Source organism: Homalodisca vitripennis, unplaced genomic scaffold (genome assembly GCF_021130785.1).
Source record: "Homalodisca vitripennis isolate AUS2020 unplaced genomic scaffold, UT_GWSS_2.1 ScUCBcl_5601;HRSCAF=12401, whole genome shotgun sequence".
NCBI lineage: Eukaryota > Metazoa > Arthropoda > Insecta > Hemiptera > Cicadellidae > Homalodisca > Homalodisca vitripennis.
In genome coordinates, this window is record NW_025781708.1 from 6,256 (window position 1) to 24,946 (window position 18,691).

An 18,691-nucleotide genomic window follows, 5' to 3' on the forward strand; every position below is an offset into this window, starting at 1 on the left:
AAATAAACATTCTGAGTTCCCATCATGAAGACCTACTCATTTGTTTTCATCGTTTGTAGGAATACTTTAAACTGCCAGGGCTTCATTTCATACATCCTGGCAAAATGCCCCTTACAAGAAATCTAAGAAACAGTGGTCTTTATCAGAGATATCAACATTCACACTTACCTATATGGGCGATGTGTTTGATGCATTCCACATTCAGTAATGGTTATTGAAATAAATTAACATACAAGGTAAATATATTTGGTTACAGGAAAAGTATTGGATTACAATTATTTGTGTATATTTTATTATTTATCCATAATATATAAAATAACTAGTTCTCTTTTATATACTAATACAGTCTCATTTCTTACTCAAAACATAGTTCTTCACTTTTTTAGTACAGCAAGTATTTCTTACATGCAATTTAGATTTAAGCAAGTCTTTAATTAAACATTACTGATCATAGAATATCACCTCCATTGATTTCTAAGACTATACATTGTATTACAATAATCAGAAGACTATGTAAAATACCATTCTGTCTTCTTTACTTTTGTTAAATATCCATTATAAAAGTCATGAGGGCTTATAAAGTTCTTGCCACCCATTCGCACACCACCACAAGAAACACACAAACCGTCCCCACACTGAATCTTCATAGTTCTGTTCAGCTTGTTGTAGAATATTGTTCCTGGCCTTGAGATGGATGTGTCTATGAAGTATCGTGGTGTCGTACTGGGCTCTGTCGGGGAGTTCAAGAAGTCAAGAGCCGACTGTTTTTGAAGATTCTGATACTGTCTTTGGACTAGAAGCAGAAGTTTGTGGGATCCAGTTTTATATCTAAAAGCCTAAGTGGGCAAATATTTACCAAACATTAGTAAAACGAATAAATGAAATAAAAATAATGTGTGTAGTAGTTGAATGTAATAAGAGCATCAAAGTTAACTTTAATTACATGATATAGGATGCTTCCTATATTATTTAATTATTTATAGGAATCTTTATATTTTTATTAAGAGAATTGTGAATTAACATAATAACTGAATTGTAAGATTGTGAGCCTACCAGCAGTGCTGAATTTCTTGTCAATTCGGGTTCGAGGAATGCTAGAAGCTTCCTTTTGTATCTAGGTATTGAGCATAGGTTACAGGTCTGGGTTGGATAGGTACCATTCAACTCAGACATTGTGTTGCTCAATTTTGATTGGCCAATGTTAGCTTGATTAGATGGTGGGAGGGACTTCTAGATCCTTCCGGTGGCTTCAACCACGTTTTCAGGGGATTCTTTGCTGTGTGCTCAGGGAGAGTAGTTGTGTTAAGTGATAGCCTACTCTTGCCGTATTGATTTTTCGGCAAGAAGGTTGAGTTGTAAGATTAAAGTTTCTTTTCAAAATTTAAAGTCTCAAGTTTGAATTAATTAATCTATAATAGTCATTTTGGTTACTTGGTGAAGTCTTCAGGAGAAGTGCGAGGTACTGTGAAAGTTAGAATTTAATACTGAAATAGAAAATTACTTGATGATATTTTCCTGTTCAATTTGGTTTAATCAGGAATAATCTACTGAAAAAGAAAATTTATTTAATCTTCTGAGATTATATATACATTTTAACAAGTTCCTAAATTTAACATTCAAAGCCAAGCGGATAATTCTAGATAATTCAATAATTTGCAAATTGGAAATTTACAGAAAATAAAGTAGTTTGAAATTGATACAGTTTTGAGTTTAACTAGTTGGACATTGTGTTTGTTCATAAATTAAATATTAATATTACCTTAATTTGTTTGATTTTTATTTTGAGAAGAAGTCTTATTTTATTGTTTTGTTTCATTTTATATTAGAAGAAGATTATTTAATTTTGAAGTTTAATGAAGATTTTTATTTTGAGTTTGTGTAGAAAACATAAGCACTGAGAACTTGAAGGACACAATTATTGAATGATTGATTGATTGTTAATTTTAAGACTGGACTTGTGAACTTTTGATGTGTTAAAAATATGAAATAATTGAGAATAAATTAAAAAGTAACAAAGATAGCTTGGCGTTGCTGTATTATTGATTTTAAAATTTCATTAAAATTAATATTAATTTATACTGAGTTTGATTATTGAATTCCATTGGAACTTGTGCATTCTTAAAATAAAGGATTATTAGTTCAGAACACAATTGATCGCTCTTATACTAAACCAAAAATAGTTGTAATTGGTTTATAGTAGATAACCTTACTATAGACACGTTACACATATTGAGTTATAAAGCTGTGGAAAACAAAAACAAAACTGCCATTGCATATTGTAAGCTCTATTCTATATTTTATTTTGTTTATTTTGTACAACAAACAAAATTTAAAACACAACTTTAGTATAAAATGGTTTGGATAATTCTAAACAAATAAGTTTTGATTTTTCTATAATAAGATAATGTTTTTTTTATAAAACCATAAATTAATATACAGTTTTAATATTGTGGCATAAGTTATACTACTGTTATTTATAACATCTAAGGTTGAAATCAAACGTCTCATTGTAATTTATTACATCTCTAAAATTGAAATCAAACAACATTTATTTTGTTTATTTTTATAAAAGAAGTTTTTCTCCTACTTATATGATAGCTAATAAACTCATATATTTTTCTACAAAAGAAATTTAATCAACCAAACATTTTACTTATGAGTTGATTTACAGTTGATTAAAGATTGTCAAACCTAGTCTGGATTCCATGCCAACTGGTTGTGAGAGAATATAGATGTGATATTGCTCTGTGAAGGTCGTACACCTGCTTAGCCCCCATTGTTGTCCAGTTGACGTAAGAGAGTTTCATTGTCACTCTTGGTGCTGAAAAAGAACATACTGAAGTTAAATGTAAACTAGACCCTTCGTTACAAATCTTAATTTTTTAAGCTGATAGGGTCAAAAGTGACATACACTTATTAACACATGGCTGCGGTACATGCATGTTACTACTACTCTCCGGCTGTCTTATAGCCTTACATGATGTGTTTCGCAGTAACTGTGATAATTGGCTTTATTTGCTAGATTAGTTTTTTTATTTTTTTATTTCAATGCTACAATACAATACCATCATTAATTGCCATAATAGGAACGGCATGAAATTAAGTTAGAATTGCAGTAACTGTGATAAAAATAGAAACAAAAAATAGTATATGTATTACAGATATGAAATTTACAATAATATTTTTCAGACATTCTCTAGAAAGAGATTATTATCTGAAAAACTGAAAACTATTATTATTAGAATAGATTTGTTAATGCAAAAACACATATTAGGATCATAACATAGCATATTAGTACATTAACATAATTATAATTCATTTGTAGATAAAAAAGAACGAAAAATCCACAGATTATAACTCTTGAGAGGTATTGGATGTTTTTTTTTTAATAATGAACACTGAAAAGTTTCATATGGCATTTCTAAAACAAGATGGGCAAATCTTACTGTCCAAAACAGTGACACTTGGAAGACTGAAAAGTTTTAAATAAACAAATAATCTCATATGAATTTTAATTCATTGTTCCAACTTTGTAGTTTCTTTTTATATAGTTCAATACAGATTTGATACTTCCACGCTCTTTAAAGGCACTCACTGTAAAATGTAAAGCACCTGTAAATGTATTTCCACTATGATTACACACCATAAGTGATCCCATATTCAGGTTGTGGTGCTGCCATCTCCAGGCACCGTGGCAAGTCTCTCACGCACTCCATGAGTAGTCTTGCTCCTTGCACTGCCAACCTGTCAGTGACCTGAGGCGTTGTCTCGTTAGGAGCTACTGGACACCTGTACTGTCTCACAATACTGCCAGTGTCAAACCTGTTGTACAACACAATGCATAAGTAGTCTGGTTCCACACACCACTAACCTGTCAGTGACCTGCGGTGTTGTGTTGTTAGGTAGCTATTGTCTCACAATACTGCCAGTGTCAAACCTGTTGACAACACAATGCATGAGTAGTCTGGTTCCACACACCACTAACCTGTCAGTGAGCTGTGGTGTTGTCTCGTTAGGAGCTATTGTCTCACAATACTGCCAGTGTCAAACCTGTTGACAACACAATGCATGAGTAGTCTGGTTCCACACACCACTAACTTGTCAGTGACCTGAGGTGTTGTCTTGTTAGGAGCTATTGTCTCACAATACTGCCAGTGTCAAACCTGTTGACAACACAATGCATGAGTAGTCTGGTTCCACACACCACTAACCTGTCAGTGAGCTGTGGTGTTGTCTCTCGTTAGGAGCTATTGTCTCACAATATACTGCCAGTGTCAAACCTGTTGACAACACAATGCATGAGTAGTCTGGTTCCACACACCACTAACCTGTCAGTGACCTGAGGTGTTGTCTCGTTAGGAGCTATTGTCTCACAATACTGCTAGTGTTAAACCTGTTGACAACACAATGCATGAGTAGTCTGGTTCCACACACCACTAACCTGTCAGTGACCTGAGGTGTTGTCTCGTTAGGAGCTATATTGTCTCACAATACTGCAAGTGTCAAACCTGTTGACAACACAATGCATGAGTAGTCTGGTTCCACACACACCACTAACCTGTCAGTGAGCTGTGGTGTTGTCTCGTTAGGAGCTATTGTCTCACAATACTGCCAGTGTCAAACCTGTTGACAACACAATGCATGAGTAGTCTGGTTCCACACACCACTAACCTGTCAGTGACCTGAGATGTTGTCTCGTTAGGAAGCTATTGTCTCACAATACTGCCAGTGTCAAACCTGTTGACAACACAATGCATGAGTAGTCTGGTTCCACACACCACTAACCTGTCAGTGACCTGAGGTGTTGTCTCGTTAGGAGCTATTGTCTCACAATACTGCAAGTGTCAAACCTGTTGACAACACAATGCATGAGTAGTCTGGTTCCACACACCACTAACCTGTCAGTGAGCTGTGGTGTTGTCTCGTAGGTTAGGAGCTATTGTCTCACAATACTGCCAGTGTCAAACCTGTTGACAACACAATGCATGAGTAGTCTGGTTCCACACACCACTAACCTGTCAGTGACCTGAGGTGTTGTCTCGTTAGGAGCTATTGTCTCACAATACTGCAAGTGTCAAACCTGTTGACAACACAATGCATGAGTAGTCTGGTTCCACACACCACTAACCTGTCAGTGACCTGAGGTGTTGTCTCTTGAGGAGCTATTGTCTCACAATACTGCAAGTGTGTCAAACCTGTTGACAACACAATGCATGAGTAGTCTGGTTCCACACACCACTAACCTGTCAGTGACCTGAGGTGTTGTCTTGTTAGGAGCTATTGTCTCACAATACTGCAAGTGTCAAACCTGTTGACAACACAATGCATGAGTAGTCTGGTTCCACACACCACTAACCTGTCAGTGAGCTGTGTTGTTGTCTCGTTAGGTGGTACTGGACACCTGTACTGTCTGACAATACTGCCAGTGTCAAACCTGTTGTACAACACAATGCATGAGTAGTCTGGTTCCACACACCACTAACCTGTCAGTGAGCTGTGTTGTTGTCTCGTTAGGTGGTACTGGACACCTGTACTGTCTGACAATACTGCCAGTGTCAAACCTGTTGTACAACACAATGCTGCATGAGTAGTCTGGTTCCACACACCACTAACCTGTCAGTGAGCTGTGTTGTTGTCTCGTTAGGTGGTACTGGACACCTGTACTGTCTCACAATACTGCCAGTGTCAAACGCGTTATATTCCAGCCTATTGTACAGCCAACCTGACTATCAGTGGATTCTGGTATGATCTTAAGCATTTATAAATACAATGTGTCTGTATACCAATCCATTTTGATTTTGGTTTATTTTGTATTTATTGATGTGAAGTAAATTTGTATATTTATAAACCATAGACTCAGAATATACAACAAACTGCCAGTACTTTATTATTTTATAAGGCTGAATTGGAGTAACTCCTCAAAATTTGTCTCAGGTGCAATTTGGCAAACTCTAACTTTTATTTGTCATAATCAAATTTTGTAGACGAAAGTCAGAAATAACTTTGTATGTCATATTATGAACCGTGGTTTATACAAATATTTTTTCTTTTATTTCCTTAACTACAATGTAATACATGTGTATCATTTACTTGTGAGGTTCTATCTTCATGATAGTGACACCAGTTTCAGGGTCAGCATTCATTACTGCGTAGAGTATGGGTGCGGCTCCCCTCCACCTCGGTAGTAAGCTCCCATGAACATTCAGAATACCTCTGGAATAAAAATAACATTATGTTAACAAGCCTAGTCTTTACTTCAAGAACACGACATTGAAAGATGTATGTGTGGATGTTTTAATTTAATACCATGTAAATATTATGACAGCAGACAAAATACAGCAACTACTTCTAGAAACTTTTATTACCCTTTATATGTACTGAACAAGGAAACATTTTTCAGCCATTCCAAGCCTATTATTTACTATTGAAACTCCCACTAATATTAATGACATTGTATATAAGTATTTTCAGAAAAATGGTAGAATGGAAAATATATTAGTTAAAATAATGTAGTATAATTTTTCAACATCCCAATTAATATTTTGTTTTGCATATTAATATTTAATATGATAAAATAATATTAAATGGTGTATTGTCCATAGTTACAAATTGTCAACTTAGTTTGTTAACAGGAGTTTTTCCATTCTGACATGTTTTTAAAATGACAGATAAGAGAAGGAAACATTAACTTTTAAATGCAATCCCCATCTGGTGAACTATCAAATTGAAGAATACAAAACCAAATTTCCTTTAGGGATCAAATGACAAAATTAATGTTACCACAATTCTATGGTCAAACTTGTTTTAATTTTTGTCTCTTAACCCCTCTGTAAATGTTGCACTATATATACCAATGAATTAAGTACTCACAAAGGAATTGCACTGATGATCGCCTTAGGGATCAAATGACCAAATGATACTACAATGCCAAGGTCAAACTTATTTTATTGGGTGTCTTTTAACCCCTCTAGAAATATTGCATTATATATACCAATGAATTAAGTACTCACAAAGGAATTGCACTAATGATCGCCTTAGGGATCAAATGACCAAATGATACTACAATGCCAAGGTCAAACTTATTTTATTGGGTGTCTTTTAACCCCTCTAGAAATATTGCATTATATATACCAATGAATTAAGTACTCACAAAGGAATTGCACTAATGATCGCCTTAGGGATCAAATGACCAAATGATACTACAATGCCAAGGTCAAACTTATTTTATTGGGTGTCTTTTAACCCCTCTAGAAATATTGCATTATATATACCAATGAATTAAGTACTCACAAAGGAATTGCACTGATGATCTCCTTAGGGATTAAATGACCAAATGATACTACAATGCCAAGGTCAAACTTATTCTCGATCACACTATGGTTGAATGGCCACTCAATAACAGGCAGTTTCTCATCTTCTGCAAATGCTCGGACCACAGAGCCTGGTCTCGACACAATCGCCAAGTCACTCATGAGGGTCCCAGTGCGACTGTAAACAAATTACAGTACACTAGTTATCCTCCTGAAACCAGACAATATGGCAATCTCAAAAACAATTTTTCTTACATTTGCTTACAACAATAAATATTTACAATGCATATGAATATTAAAGTATGTTTTAAATAAAATACAGTACATAAAATGTTGAAATGTTTAATAAGTTGTGTAAAAATATTAAATTGATATTTTAAAAAGTATCTGTGAATATATTATTTTATGTGTGTGAAATTAGCATGTGACCTTAGGACAAGAAAAAATGAGTATTAAATACAATTTTCATCATCAAACAGTGAACCAAACATTTCTTAAACAATTCAATTTATTGATGTTTTCCTCGATCAAACAGTCAAATATATTTCTTTACCAGCATCTGTAGGCATTTTGTGGTTATTATAAAAATGCTCATAGAATACAATAGAGATATCCATTTGTTAATAGACTGAACTAAAATAGGATTACATCATACAACTGCTTCAATATGTTCTTGAACCGTCCCATTTACAATCAGATCTGATGTAACATTTTGATATATATTTCATATTAAAACAAAACCGAATGTTACATTGGCACATTTTTAATATTGATTCAAAATTTAACAAAATATCCACATATTTTTATTCTTCATACAAGAAGATTAATGTTAATGATTATTTAATATTCAATATTGAACAGTACAATTACTAACAGTGTTTAATATAACCTACAGGAAGTATGTATCAGACCACCTAGGCCACTACCTGTATTAACGAAACTAATTAAATTAAAATCTTTATTCCAACTGTAATCACACATTTTCAACCTCAAATAAAACTAATATCTAGGTAATGGAATATAAAGGAAAGACTTGTATGTATCCTTGTTTCTCAAAGGCAGAAGGAAATACAAATGTAGATGCCTTCAGTTTTGTAGATTTGTATACTGAAAGAGAGTAACCCTCCGAATGACATGATATGAACCCAATCGACCCTTTGAACATATTTAAAATATTGTTATCCTGTACAATTATATAATGAGCAAAATATAATTTGTTATACACCAATTTACTCACAAAAATAAGCTGTATAGTTTGAAAACAATTAAAATTTAACTTATCAGAATAGTGGTACATTTTTATGGTCAAAAGTAGAAAATTCGTAAAAATATACTTTTATTCATTTTAGCCACTCAAACAAAACTTTACATTTTGTATTAACAATTCCAAAACAAACAATATGTACACTTTTTGTCATATACTTTAAAAAATATATATTGACTATACACTTTAGTTTACAAATAAAGTAAAAATTATAAAAAAACAAAACTAGACACAAGACAAATAAATGAAAGGAGTGTCTACCCAGAGTTACATTCAGCACAAGCTCCTTCCCATCCCACCATTTTATCCCTCCAGAAGTGCTAAGCTAGTACTAGCCTACTAGTATATAGCAATTCACAAATATTTCACTAAACAGCTATTTGTGATCTGTTTTATATCACAATGAGTGAGGTGAATAAAAAGTAGTACTTGCTTCATTATACTGATTTTGAAGGAATTACTTCATGTCAAGTGAACCAAAATGAAGTCCTACCAAAGGATAGCATGGTACTTCCTTCACATTTCCCAGACTCCATAGTATTTTGACTACTTAACACCTACTACCCTTCTGTTTCATATTTCTGGAGCCTGACATAAGTCAGACTCCATATCAGGCCGATATTCATGCACATTTATGAGTGTAAGTCCGTGAACGTTGTCATATCATTGACACACAACTTTTACAGTTTAAGGATGAAAGTGAAAATTATATTATTGTCTGAAAGTGTACACGTGGAAAAGCTTTACCACTAAAGGAGAAAATGGAATTGTCTTACACGTTGTACTAATACCAGTTTTCATTTTGGTGTGGCTGAAGATTTTAATAAATCTGGAGTCGATCACTCAGTAGTTTTTAAGACTTTTTCACAATATTATGAACTGTATCATTGACCGAGCACATCATTGTGTTAAATTTCCAAATTCAATAAGAGAAATAAATGATGCTTGACTCTTGTGGCAGACTTGTTTTAGGCTGCCTTTGGTTATTGGTGTATTTTATTATACACAGATTGGTTTGGTAATGAGGTTTGAGTTCACGACTCGAGAATTTTGAGGTAGAACCAGGTGAGAAAAGTTATCAGATATGATGGGGCTGCTTATCTGTTGGTGGACTTGGAGTATGACATTTCATAATGGCTTATTACTCACTTCAAACATCCCTATAATACTCAGCTGCACGCTTAGTAAAGAGTTATTGTTGAGAGTTTCCTGTCAAATTAGAAAAACGGTTTCTTATAGTAGGGAACCTCTTGCAGATTTCTCTGAAAGAACTTCCACACTCATTGTGTGCTGTGCAACTCTGCATAACATTTCAAAAGATAATTTTTTATATCACCTTGGCAATAATCCTATTTTCGAGAGAGAAGAAGAAGTTGCAGTGGGAGACCACTTTAAAAATGCTGTTACAAAAGATTGAGGTATTGAAATGCATCAAGACATGATGAAACCTGTGTTTTCAATGGTACTTCATTTTTGTTTTGGTATGAAATTTTTCTTGTAATTTAATAGAGTTGCTTTTAGTTTATAAATTTTACGGCTTATTTATCGTATTAAATAGGTATTTTATTATTTCATATGTCATTTTAGTTTTATCAAACATGGCCGTAATTTTTTCTAGTGTATTTTTTTATTAATACTCAATACAGATAAGTATGTTGTTTTCAAGAACCAAGCAAATAAAGAAATAAAAGAAATATATAGCAAAAAATTTATACGTAAGTAGTATTTATTGAACAAAAATCTACTGGTTCTATATGGTTTGAAAAATTATTTAAATTGTAGGCAAAATGTTATTACTATTTATGTTGGAAAGATGTTGGGCATTAAGCATATAAGTTATTATTCCAAAGACTGATTTAAGCACATCATTTTGTAAATGTACACTAATTTAAATATTTAATTGTATTTGTTCAATAAGGTATAAAAGCACACCAGTAAATTAGACACACACAACACATTCACACTCATAAATAAAATTGTATTAATTTATAATATTTTTGTTCTTTTAAGTGATGTTTTATATTCTAAATAAAGTTTATTGGTAAATTTTATTACTCTATGAATCAAGAAGCTCATCTGTCTCCATAGCTGTATTTACATATTTTATTTTCTATTTGAATTTTCTCGAGCTCCATTTGTTGCAGCAATACAGCACATTCGATTTGTGAAGAAGACATTTCATTAGTAGGTTTGACTTTTTTTCTCCTTTTTCAAAATTAGAGGATATTTTCTCCAACACTGAAATCTGTCATTCGTACTTCTCCTCCATTCATATTTTCGATCTTAACAGTGTTCCATGGAATGGTTTAATTTTCAGTTGTACACTATCCTGCCATGGAAATACTTATCGCACGGTTCGAAGAGAGAGCCTGGATGGCAAGGAAGTAATAAATGGACTAGACAAAAAAATGTATTATACCAAATATCTAAAACATTTAAGGACCTGAAGGATCTCCAATTTACTAAAGAAATATCAATTTTAAAATATCTACCAGCAGCCTGTGGCTTTTAAAACCATGTACTATAATTACCAGTAAGTAAAATATCTTCATAACCTCTAAGGACTGCCAGCAACAATCCCTAACAATTTATTCAGTACCCATCTAATCTATTATATAGATACCATGAGAAAGTTCGGTACTTTGGGATTATATCGACCACACCAGTATGAAGAACACAAAAATATAAATTTATAGAAACAAACATGATAGAACGAAAAAAACAACTCTTTAATAACAAAATTACAAACTTACAACGATTATCAATTGTTAATGGGGTCAGATTCCGTAATATGCCCCCAACGCTTACACTTTTTCAATGAACTTAGAACTTAATAAAAAGATGTAGTTGAGTAACAGAACTAACATTCCATCAATCAACAAGCATTTCCAGGTATTGTGATCATATTGTTGTCGCTGTTATCTTATCTTTCTCGAGAATCCCGATTACGGCAGGCCGCACGGCATCACATGGTTATTTAAGTTTTTTTTGCACGGTACATAATTGCCTTTCCATTACAATTCAATTTATATTTCTGATCAGCCCCTCTAGAATTTTACTGATAGGTACTATCTCGAGGGATGTTTTTCTTGCGTTGACATCAGCGCGGGCGGGGCAGCACCAGGTGCTGCCGAAGTCCACGCTGATGGCCGGAGTCACTCGCATTTTGGGTGGCGGAGTGTGATCAAGAATAAAAACAAGTTTTGGTACTTTGGGATTATACCGACCACACCCAGACATGAATCGTTATTTGACATTTTGCTTCTACTGATTACTAGATTAGCGTAGAACAATATTTCGTCAATATAAAACAGGAATTGTCTTATCGCAAACCCCTCCCCATCCTCAGACAGAGGTCAAAGTCGAGCGGTCTAGTAGATAACGTGATTGCAGAGTCTCGCCGCCCGTTCAGCAGGTGCGTCGCTTTGTTGTACTTCCGTGTTTTACCTCTACATTTCTCCAAACACAAAAATTCAATAAAAACAAACATGATCAAACTAAAACTAAACTCTTTATTGAAAAAAAACACTCAAAACTTGTTTTTATTCTTGATCACACTCCGCCACCCAAAATGCGAGTGCCATGCCTCGCGCTGATGTCAACGAAAGAAAAACATCCCCCAAGATAGTACCTATCAGTAAAATATCAAATTCTAGAGGATCTGATCATAAATATAAATTGAATTGTAATGGAAAGGCAATTATGTACCGTGCAAATCATGTAATGCCGCGTGGCCTGTCGTAATCGGGATTCTCGAGAAAGATAACAGCGACAACAATACCGATCACAATGCCTGGAAATGCTTGTAAGTTTGTAATTTTGTAATTAAAGAGTTGTTTTTTTTCGTTATATCATGTTTGTTTCTATAAATTTATATTTTTGTGTTCTTCATACTGGTGTGGTCGGTATAATCCCAAAGTACCCAAGTTTTGCGTGTTTTTTTTTCAATAAAGAGTGTAGTTTTTGTTTGGTAATGTTTGTCTTTGTTGAATTTTTGTGTTTGGAGAAATGTAGGGGTAAAACACGGAAGTACAACAAAGCGACGCACCAGCTGAACGGGCGGTGAGACTCTGCAATCATGTTATCTACTAGACCTTTCGACTTTGACCTCTGTCTGAGGATGGGGAGGGGTTTGTGATAAGACAATTCTTGTTTAATATTGACGAAATATTGTTCTACGCTAATCTAGTAATCGGTAGAAGCAAAATGTTAAATAACGATTCATGTCTGGGTGTGGACGGTATAATCCCAAAGTACCGAAAGTTCTACAATGAATTCTCATTATTAACAGTAGACCATCTGCAAATTCCTCCAGAATTCTGGGAGATTACATTAAATCTCAATACATCTACTAAACATTATCTTTGATTTCATATGGGATAGTTACTAATAAATATTATTTGTAGTCCTATACAAAACAACAATCTTTGAAGCGATACAGTTTTTCATACAGATACCAGAACCGTAAACTTAAAATAACTTACAGTTTTGCACACAATGGTTGGACACTCTTCAAAGCAAATTCATCTGTACCAAAAAATATTATTCTCCAAGGGGGGCCACTGACATTAGATGAAATGTTCCGTTTAAAACGATGATAGCATTTTCCAAAAACTTCTGCTCTTGTAATTTGTACAAATGAAGAAAATGGATTCAATAAACTAACACAATAAATTGTTTTAAAGCAACCTAAATTCATTGTAATATTAGCCTAGAAACTTAGCTTTTTAGGTTAAGTAACAAAAAATCAATAATGATTATAATCTAACTACACTTTGTACACCTGATGTTTTATTGTGATACTAGTTAAAATTAGTAACACAGTGCTCAAAACTATTTCGAGATTTTATTCGTGGTGTAGTTTAAAAAAGTGGAGTTCTAGTTGCAATTGCCCATAAATTCTAACCTACAAAAGACAAAAACATCACAACATCGACCTAATGAAGACTCCACAGACCACAACAAGCAACACTGTCGTCTGCCTAACAGTGTTTCCACTGTAGGCAATTTAGTTGGCTCTTCTCAGAATTTAAAAGTTTTTATATACCTCAATTAATTGAAAGTTCCACCAAAATTCCATGCCGTATTGATTATAAAACATATTTAAGGAAAGTGAGTATAAAAATACCAATAGCAACAATTCTCCATAAGGACACGCCAAATTAAAACATGAAAAAAGCAGCAAAATAGGTTTTTGTTTTGAAATAATCCATTTGTGATCGAACATGTAAATATTAAAAATAGGTTCTTACTGTAGTCGAAAGAAGAATACAGATAAAAAGGAAGAAGAGTGCTGTAAAACATAGTAACTTACCTTATCGTTTTGAAATTATTAATTGCATGATAATACTACAGCGTATTTGAGGTGCGTTTTAAAAAATCTTGTCAGATATTTTAGAAGCTCATTTCATGGTTCTTCTAATTTTGAATGTCCATCTGATAGTCAACGGATCCATTCAAATATACAATTTATTATAAATACACATGCGCCTACCGGCAAGTGACTACAACCGAGAAAGATTCTTACACTTCGAGATAAAATAATGAATATTATTCGTTTCATTTTACTTGATGCACATTTCTAATGCATATGAAAGATGGCTTCAATTATTTAAGTAAAATTTTGAAGAAAGTTTCACATATTTAGGTTTTGTGTACTTTAAGGATGAATTTTAAAACGATATACTATGGCCATAATATTTTCCATAGTCCAAAGGCCCCAACAAGCCCAAATTCGAATGTAAGCATTGACTCTAAAATAGGACTCATAAAAAATGTACATTTATGGTGTTCCCAAAAAGTTTATCAATCATTGTCAAAATTGGCTTGTGGGTAGATCACTTTATTTGGTTTCAAACCAAGGCATCATATTTAGAGTGACCTGTAGAGATCTACCTCAGGGAAGCACCTTGAGCCCATTGCTATTCTAATTATATTTGGCAGAAATAAACAACTGTTTGCCTGAAGGAGTCATATCCCTACAATATGCTGATGATGTGGCTTTGTACTCAAGTAATAAGAAAATTGATCAAGTACTGGTTAAAATGCAGACTGCACTCACAAATATTGATAACCTTTTCAATAATATGAGCTTTAGTTTAAGTGTGAGTAAATGCAAAGCTATGGTTGTATCTAGAAAGAAGAGGATAAACAGTGTTGTAAATCTTAAAGTTGAAGGTCAACAACTCCCAATTGAGCCAAGAGTTAAAATGCTCGGTATAACGATCGATAATCAATTAAAAATTTGATGAACACATAAACAACTTAATAAACTAATGCAGTAAAGATCTGAATATCATAAAGATGATTACCTGTGGAAGAAACGGTGTTAATCCTCATTTCGCACTTACAGTTTATAAAACCTTAATTAGATCTAAACTTGATTACTGCTCGTTTCTGTTTGGGAACTGTTCAGAACATAGATTGTTTGAAATAGAAAAAATTCAAAACCAAGCACTAAGGATAGCTTTAGGAGCCCTCAAATCATCTCCTATAATCGCCTTACAATCTGAATCAGCTTTAGAACCTTTAAACCTGCGAAGAAAAGTTTTACGGAAAGACTTGTGTATAAAACTATCACAGATATTGATAACCAAAATCGATACAGATGCCTATACCTACAACTACTGATCAACATCAACCCTTACTGGAAATATAAAAAGACTCCACTCTATATTGAGGCCATAGTTCCATGGTTAACTTCATCCCAGACTTTCCTGAAATGAATAAGAAAAAAATTAGATCTACTGATTGGGAAATTCCTCCTCAGCTAGCAAACATTTCTATACAGATTAATGATACAATAGATGATAACATTTTAACTAAGAAAAATAATTCTCTGGAAGTTTTCCAACAGATAGTTAACCAAACGATCAACTTAACCTATAGAGACGGTATCAAAATATTTCAGACGGTTCTAAAACAGGCGAAGTTACAGGAGCAGCAATTTTGATACCACAAATGAATGTGGAAAAGAAATATAAACTTTCACCAAATGCATATATTTATACAGCTGAGCTTTTTGCTCTATACATGTGTTCTCAGCTTGTTAATAACCTCCCCAACTGTGACATATTAATCTGCACTGATTCCCTTTCTGCCATCAAATCACTACAAAGAATATGTGATGGCTTAATAGAAGATAACATGTCTCTTGAAATAATAAAAAAACTGTGTAGACTCCAAGAATAGAACAACCTTTCAGTGGATACCTAGCCACGTGGGTTTGAAATATAATGATATAGTTGACAAGCTCGCAAAAGAGGCAGTGGTGAATGGAATATCTGTTCAAGACATCGCCCTTCCATTAACTGACCTCAAATCGTTCCAAAAGAAAAACAACAACTTGTTGCTGTATACAACAAAGGCCAGGTGGTATAGGAGTGTACAACCTATCAGTCCTTTACTACTATGGTACCGACTTAGCAGAAGGGAAATAGTAAATATAATCAGATTAAGAATAGGACATGTCACAGTGAACAAAACTCTTTATCTAATGAAACTTTATTTCACTCCTCTATGCTTAAATTGCACTGCAGGAGTGAATGAGACTGCGGATCATCTACTAATGAAATGTCCACAATTTGACTATGCAAGGAACTCATGTTTGTAACAAATTAGAAGAATACCTTATTACGATATCTCAGAAAAACTCAACAGAATTTGATCTACTTTTGATGCAAGATTATATAAGGAAATAAATCGATTTCTGACAACCATAAAAAGAAACATATGCATAATCGTGGAATAATGATCGAAGGCAATCGCAGATGAAACCAGTGCAAAACACTTTTTTAAGTGAAAATTGACTTCATGGTATAATTCCAAGTCAGCCGTAAGGCGTTTAGATAAAAAAAATGTCTGGAGTGAAACCTAGCTCAGAACTTAACGTCGTGATCTCAACTTTACAATGTATTTCTAACCAAATCCAACCCAGATAAGGAAGAACACGAAAGAAAAATTACAATTCTATTGCACGGTTTAGGTGCCAACTGTTTTGAAATTCTAAACTATTTTAACTTAGATACTAGTAATTCAGTAAACTACCATAAGTGGTAAGCAAATTATGTTTCTCCTAAAAACGTTACTGTTGAAAGGCATAAGTTCTTTACTTTAAAGCAAAATCCAGATGAATTGTTTAAATTTTTCATACAGACCTTGTAGAAAAACGCCTAAGTTGTGAATTTGACAAATTATGGAAACATTTATTGCGCGATGTTCTGATATGTGGGTTAAGTCTCCAACACAACGAATAAAGACTATTGCGTGAAAGACCTTGGACAAAGACTTTTCTATTTGAAAAACGGCAGACTGTCATCTATGCAAATAAAGAAGTTGGAATGTACCCAGATAGAACAAGAAAGCACAAGCAAATTCGACAAATCAAAAGTGTCGCCCAACGCTCAAGCTCAACAATCAAATAGACTTCCCAAGCGTAAACCAAACACTAAGCAATTCATAAAAAATATTACAAAAAGTGGTATAAGTCATTTAGTGAATTAGCTCACGGTATTGAGTGTTTCTCTTGTTAGCGTTTAAACCATCTACCTCATATGTGAAACATATATGAAATGTCTTGACCATTATAAAGAAAAGTCAAGTAAAAAGAATATTAGCAATAAAGTAAATGAGGTTGACCTTAATAATCCCAGTGTAAATATAGTAATAACATAGTTGAACATAATTTGTCTATTGGTAATTTCACAATTGAGAGTGTAACTCAATCACAAACTAATTGTTATTGCTAAGAAAATGTAGAAATCAATGATAAAAATGATCTTTTTAAACTAGACAGTGGAGCTCAAACTAACTTAATATCCTACTTTATGTTCAATGAATTAGGATTAGTCAGTCCTTAGTCTACTAATCAAATATAGTTATCTTTTCTTTTACAGGGAAATTTCGATCGCAAATTGATTTAAACCGTGTAATTATAAATCAAAATCAATCAATCCCATTTGTAGTATTACGGGGTGTTGCTTAAATGAAATATAATTGCGAATATTGCATGTAATTGACAAGATGTAATGACAGCATAATAGTTCCTCGCAGTTTGCAAAAAGAAATATTAGATAAACTTCATGAAGATGCAAATACATGAGTTAAGAGCAAAATGTGTCTAGTATAAGTTTAGATATTAAGAAATTTGTAAATAGTTGTGTTACATGTGCTTTTTACTTTCCTATTAATTCTAAGGAACCAGACATGAATCATGACATTCCCTCTTTTGGCCATGGTCTTAAGTTTTGGCAGACCTTTTTGAATTTAAATCCTCTCGATACTTAGTTTTAATGGACTATTATGCAAAGTACATTGAATGTATATAATGTCTCTAAATTATATTAGTGATAAAGCTATAGTTTCAAACTTGTGTGTCATCTTCTGAATTCATTCATGTTACAACATCACCTAAAGATTCTCAATCAATTATAGGAACACACCTAAATATAATTTACCTTCTCCTGCCCAGTTCTCATTTTCTAAGAACCACGTTCGTTTATCTCTACTGCCACGTTCAACAAGTTCCTTGTAGCAAAAGTAACAAACCACAATCCTTAAATTGTAAATACAAAAATAATATCCAAAAGTATTGTGACAAACGTGTTAAACCTTGTCACAATTTGAAATCAATTAACGAGTTTTTTATAGAGAACCAAGACGCTCCTTGGTCTGATGGTAAAATACAAGCTTTAGAAAATACACTCCTTTCACATTTGGTGCAGGATAAAAAAATGGTAGGTTATATAAACGCAGCCAGAATAGTTTTGTCTTAATTTTATGTTCAATTGCTCACCCAAAAAGTATTAACCTCATTGTTAGTCCCGTGGTCAGACATTTCGGTCCCGTTTCAGGCAATCCTGATAACCTAAACTCAGCCTAACCCAATCACCAACCAAAATAGTCATTTAACTTCCCACAATGAGACAAATGAAACCATGAGTCCCAATCCAAAATACGACATAGAAGATTATGTAACAAACCGAGGTGCTAGTCAGAAATCTCAGAACGTCAACTTGCTAAATAATTTAAGTAACATACGTTATTAAACTTCCCACTCTTCCTTTATAATTGAATAACCTCTTTTAAAAATTTGTCTAGTTGATTCTTATTATTTATA

The 18,691-nt window shown here is 33.4% G+C and overlaps 1 protein-coding gene across 4 annotated transcripts; it reads right to left on the bottom strand.

Moving 5' to 3' along the window:
• Positions 1–752: 752 nt before the first annotated feature.
• On the bottom strand, positions 753–13,742 carry LOC124373447 (methionyl-tRNA formyltransferase, mitochondrial-like). 4 transcript variants are annotated; one of them, XM_046831821.1, is made up of 6 exons: positions 13,622–13,742; positions 7,291–7,521; positions 6,091–6,213; positions 3,644–3,822; positions 2,692–2,821; positions 753–836 (listed from the first exon to the last, which is right to left on the bottom strand). In XM_046831821.1, exons 2-6 carry the CDS (start codon positions 7,470–7,472, stop codon positions 794–796), a joined length of 657 nt encoding a protein of 218 aa, XP_046687777.1. In that variant the 5' UTR covers positions 7,473–7,521; positions 13,622–13,742; the 3' UTR covers positions 753–793. The 4 variants fall into 4 exon arrangements, with proteins under 4 accessions (XP_046687777.1, XP_046687778.1, XP_046687775.1 ...); XM_046831822.1 differs by having other exon boundaries at positions 7,291–7,488; positions 13,622–13,708; XM_046831819.1 differs by lacking the exon at positions 13,622–13,742 and adding an exon at positions 13,059–13,559 and having other exon boundaries at positions 7,291–7,488.
• Positions 13,743–18,691: the final 4,949 nt, after the last annotated feature.

Bases quoted from the DNA above. Each gene is read 5' to 3' on its own strand.
- LOC124373447 (XM_046831819.1), bottom strand. From the start codon at position 13,273: ATGAATTTAGGTTGCTTTAAAACAATTTATTGTGTTAGTTTATTGAAT. The intron at 7,489-13,058 runs GTAAGTTATTTT...ATTTGTTTACAG, and splicing joins CAACCATTGTGTGCAAAACT to TCGCACTGGGACCCTCATGA. The intron at 837-2,691 runs GTTTGACAATCT...TTGCCCACTTAG, and splicing joins TGGCATGGAATCCAGACTAG to GCTTTTAGATATAAAACTGG.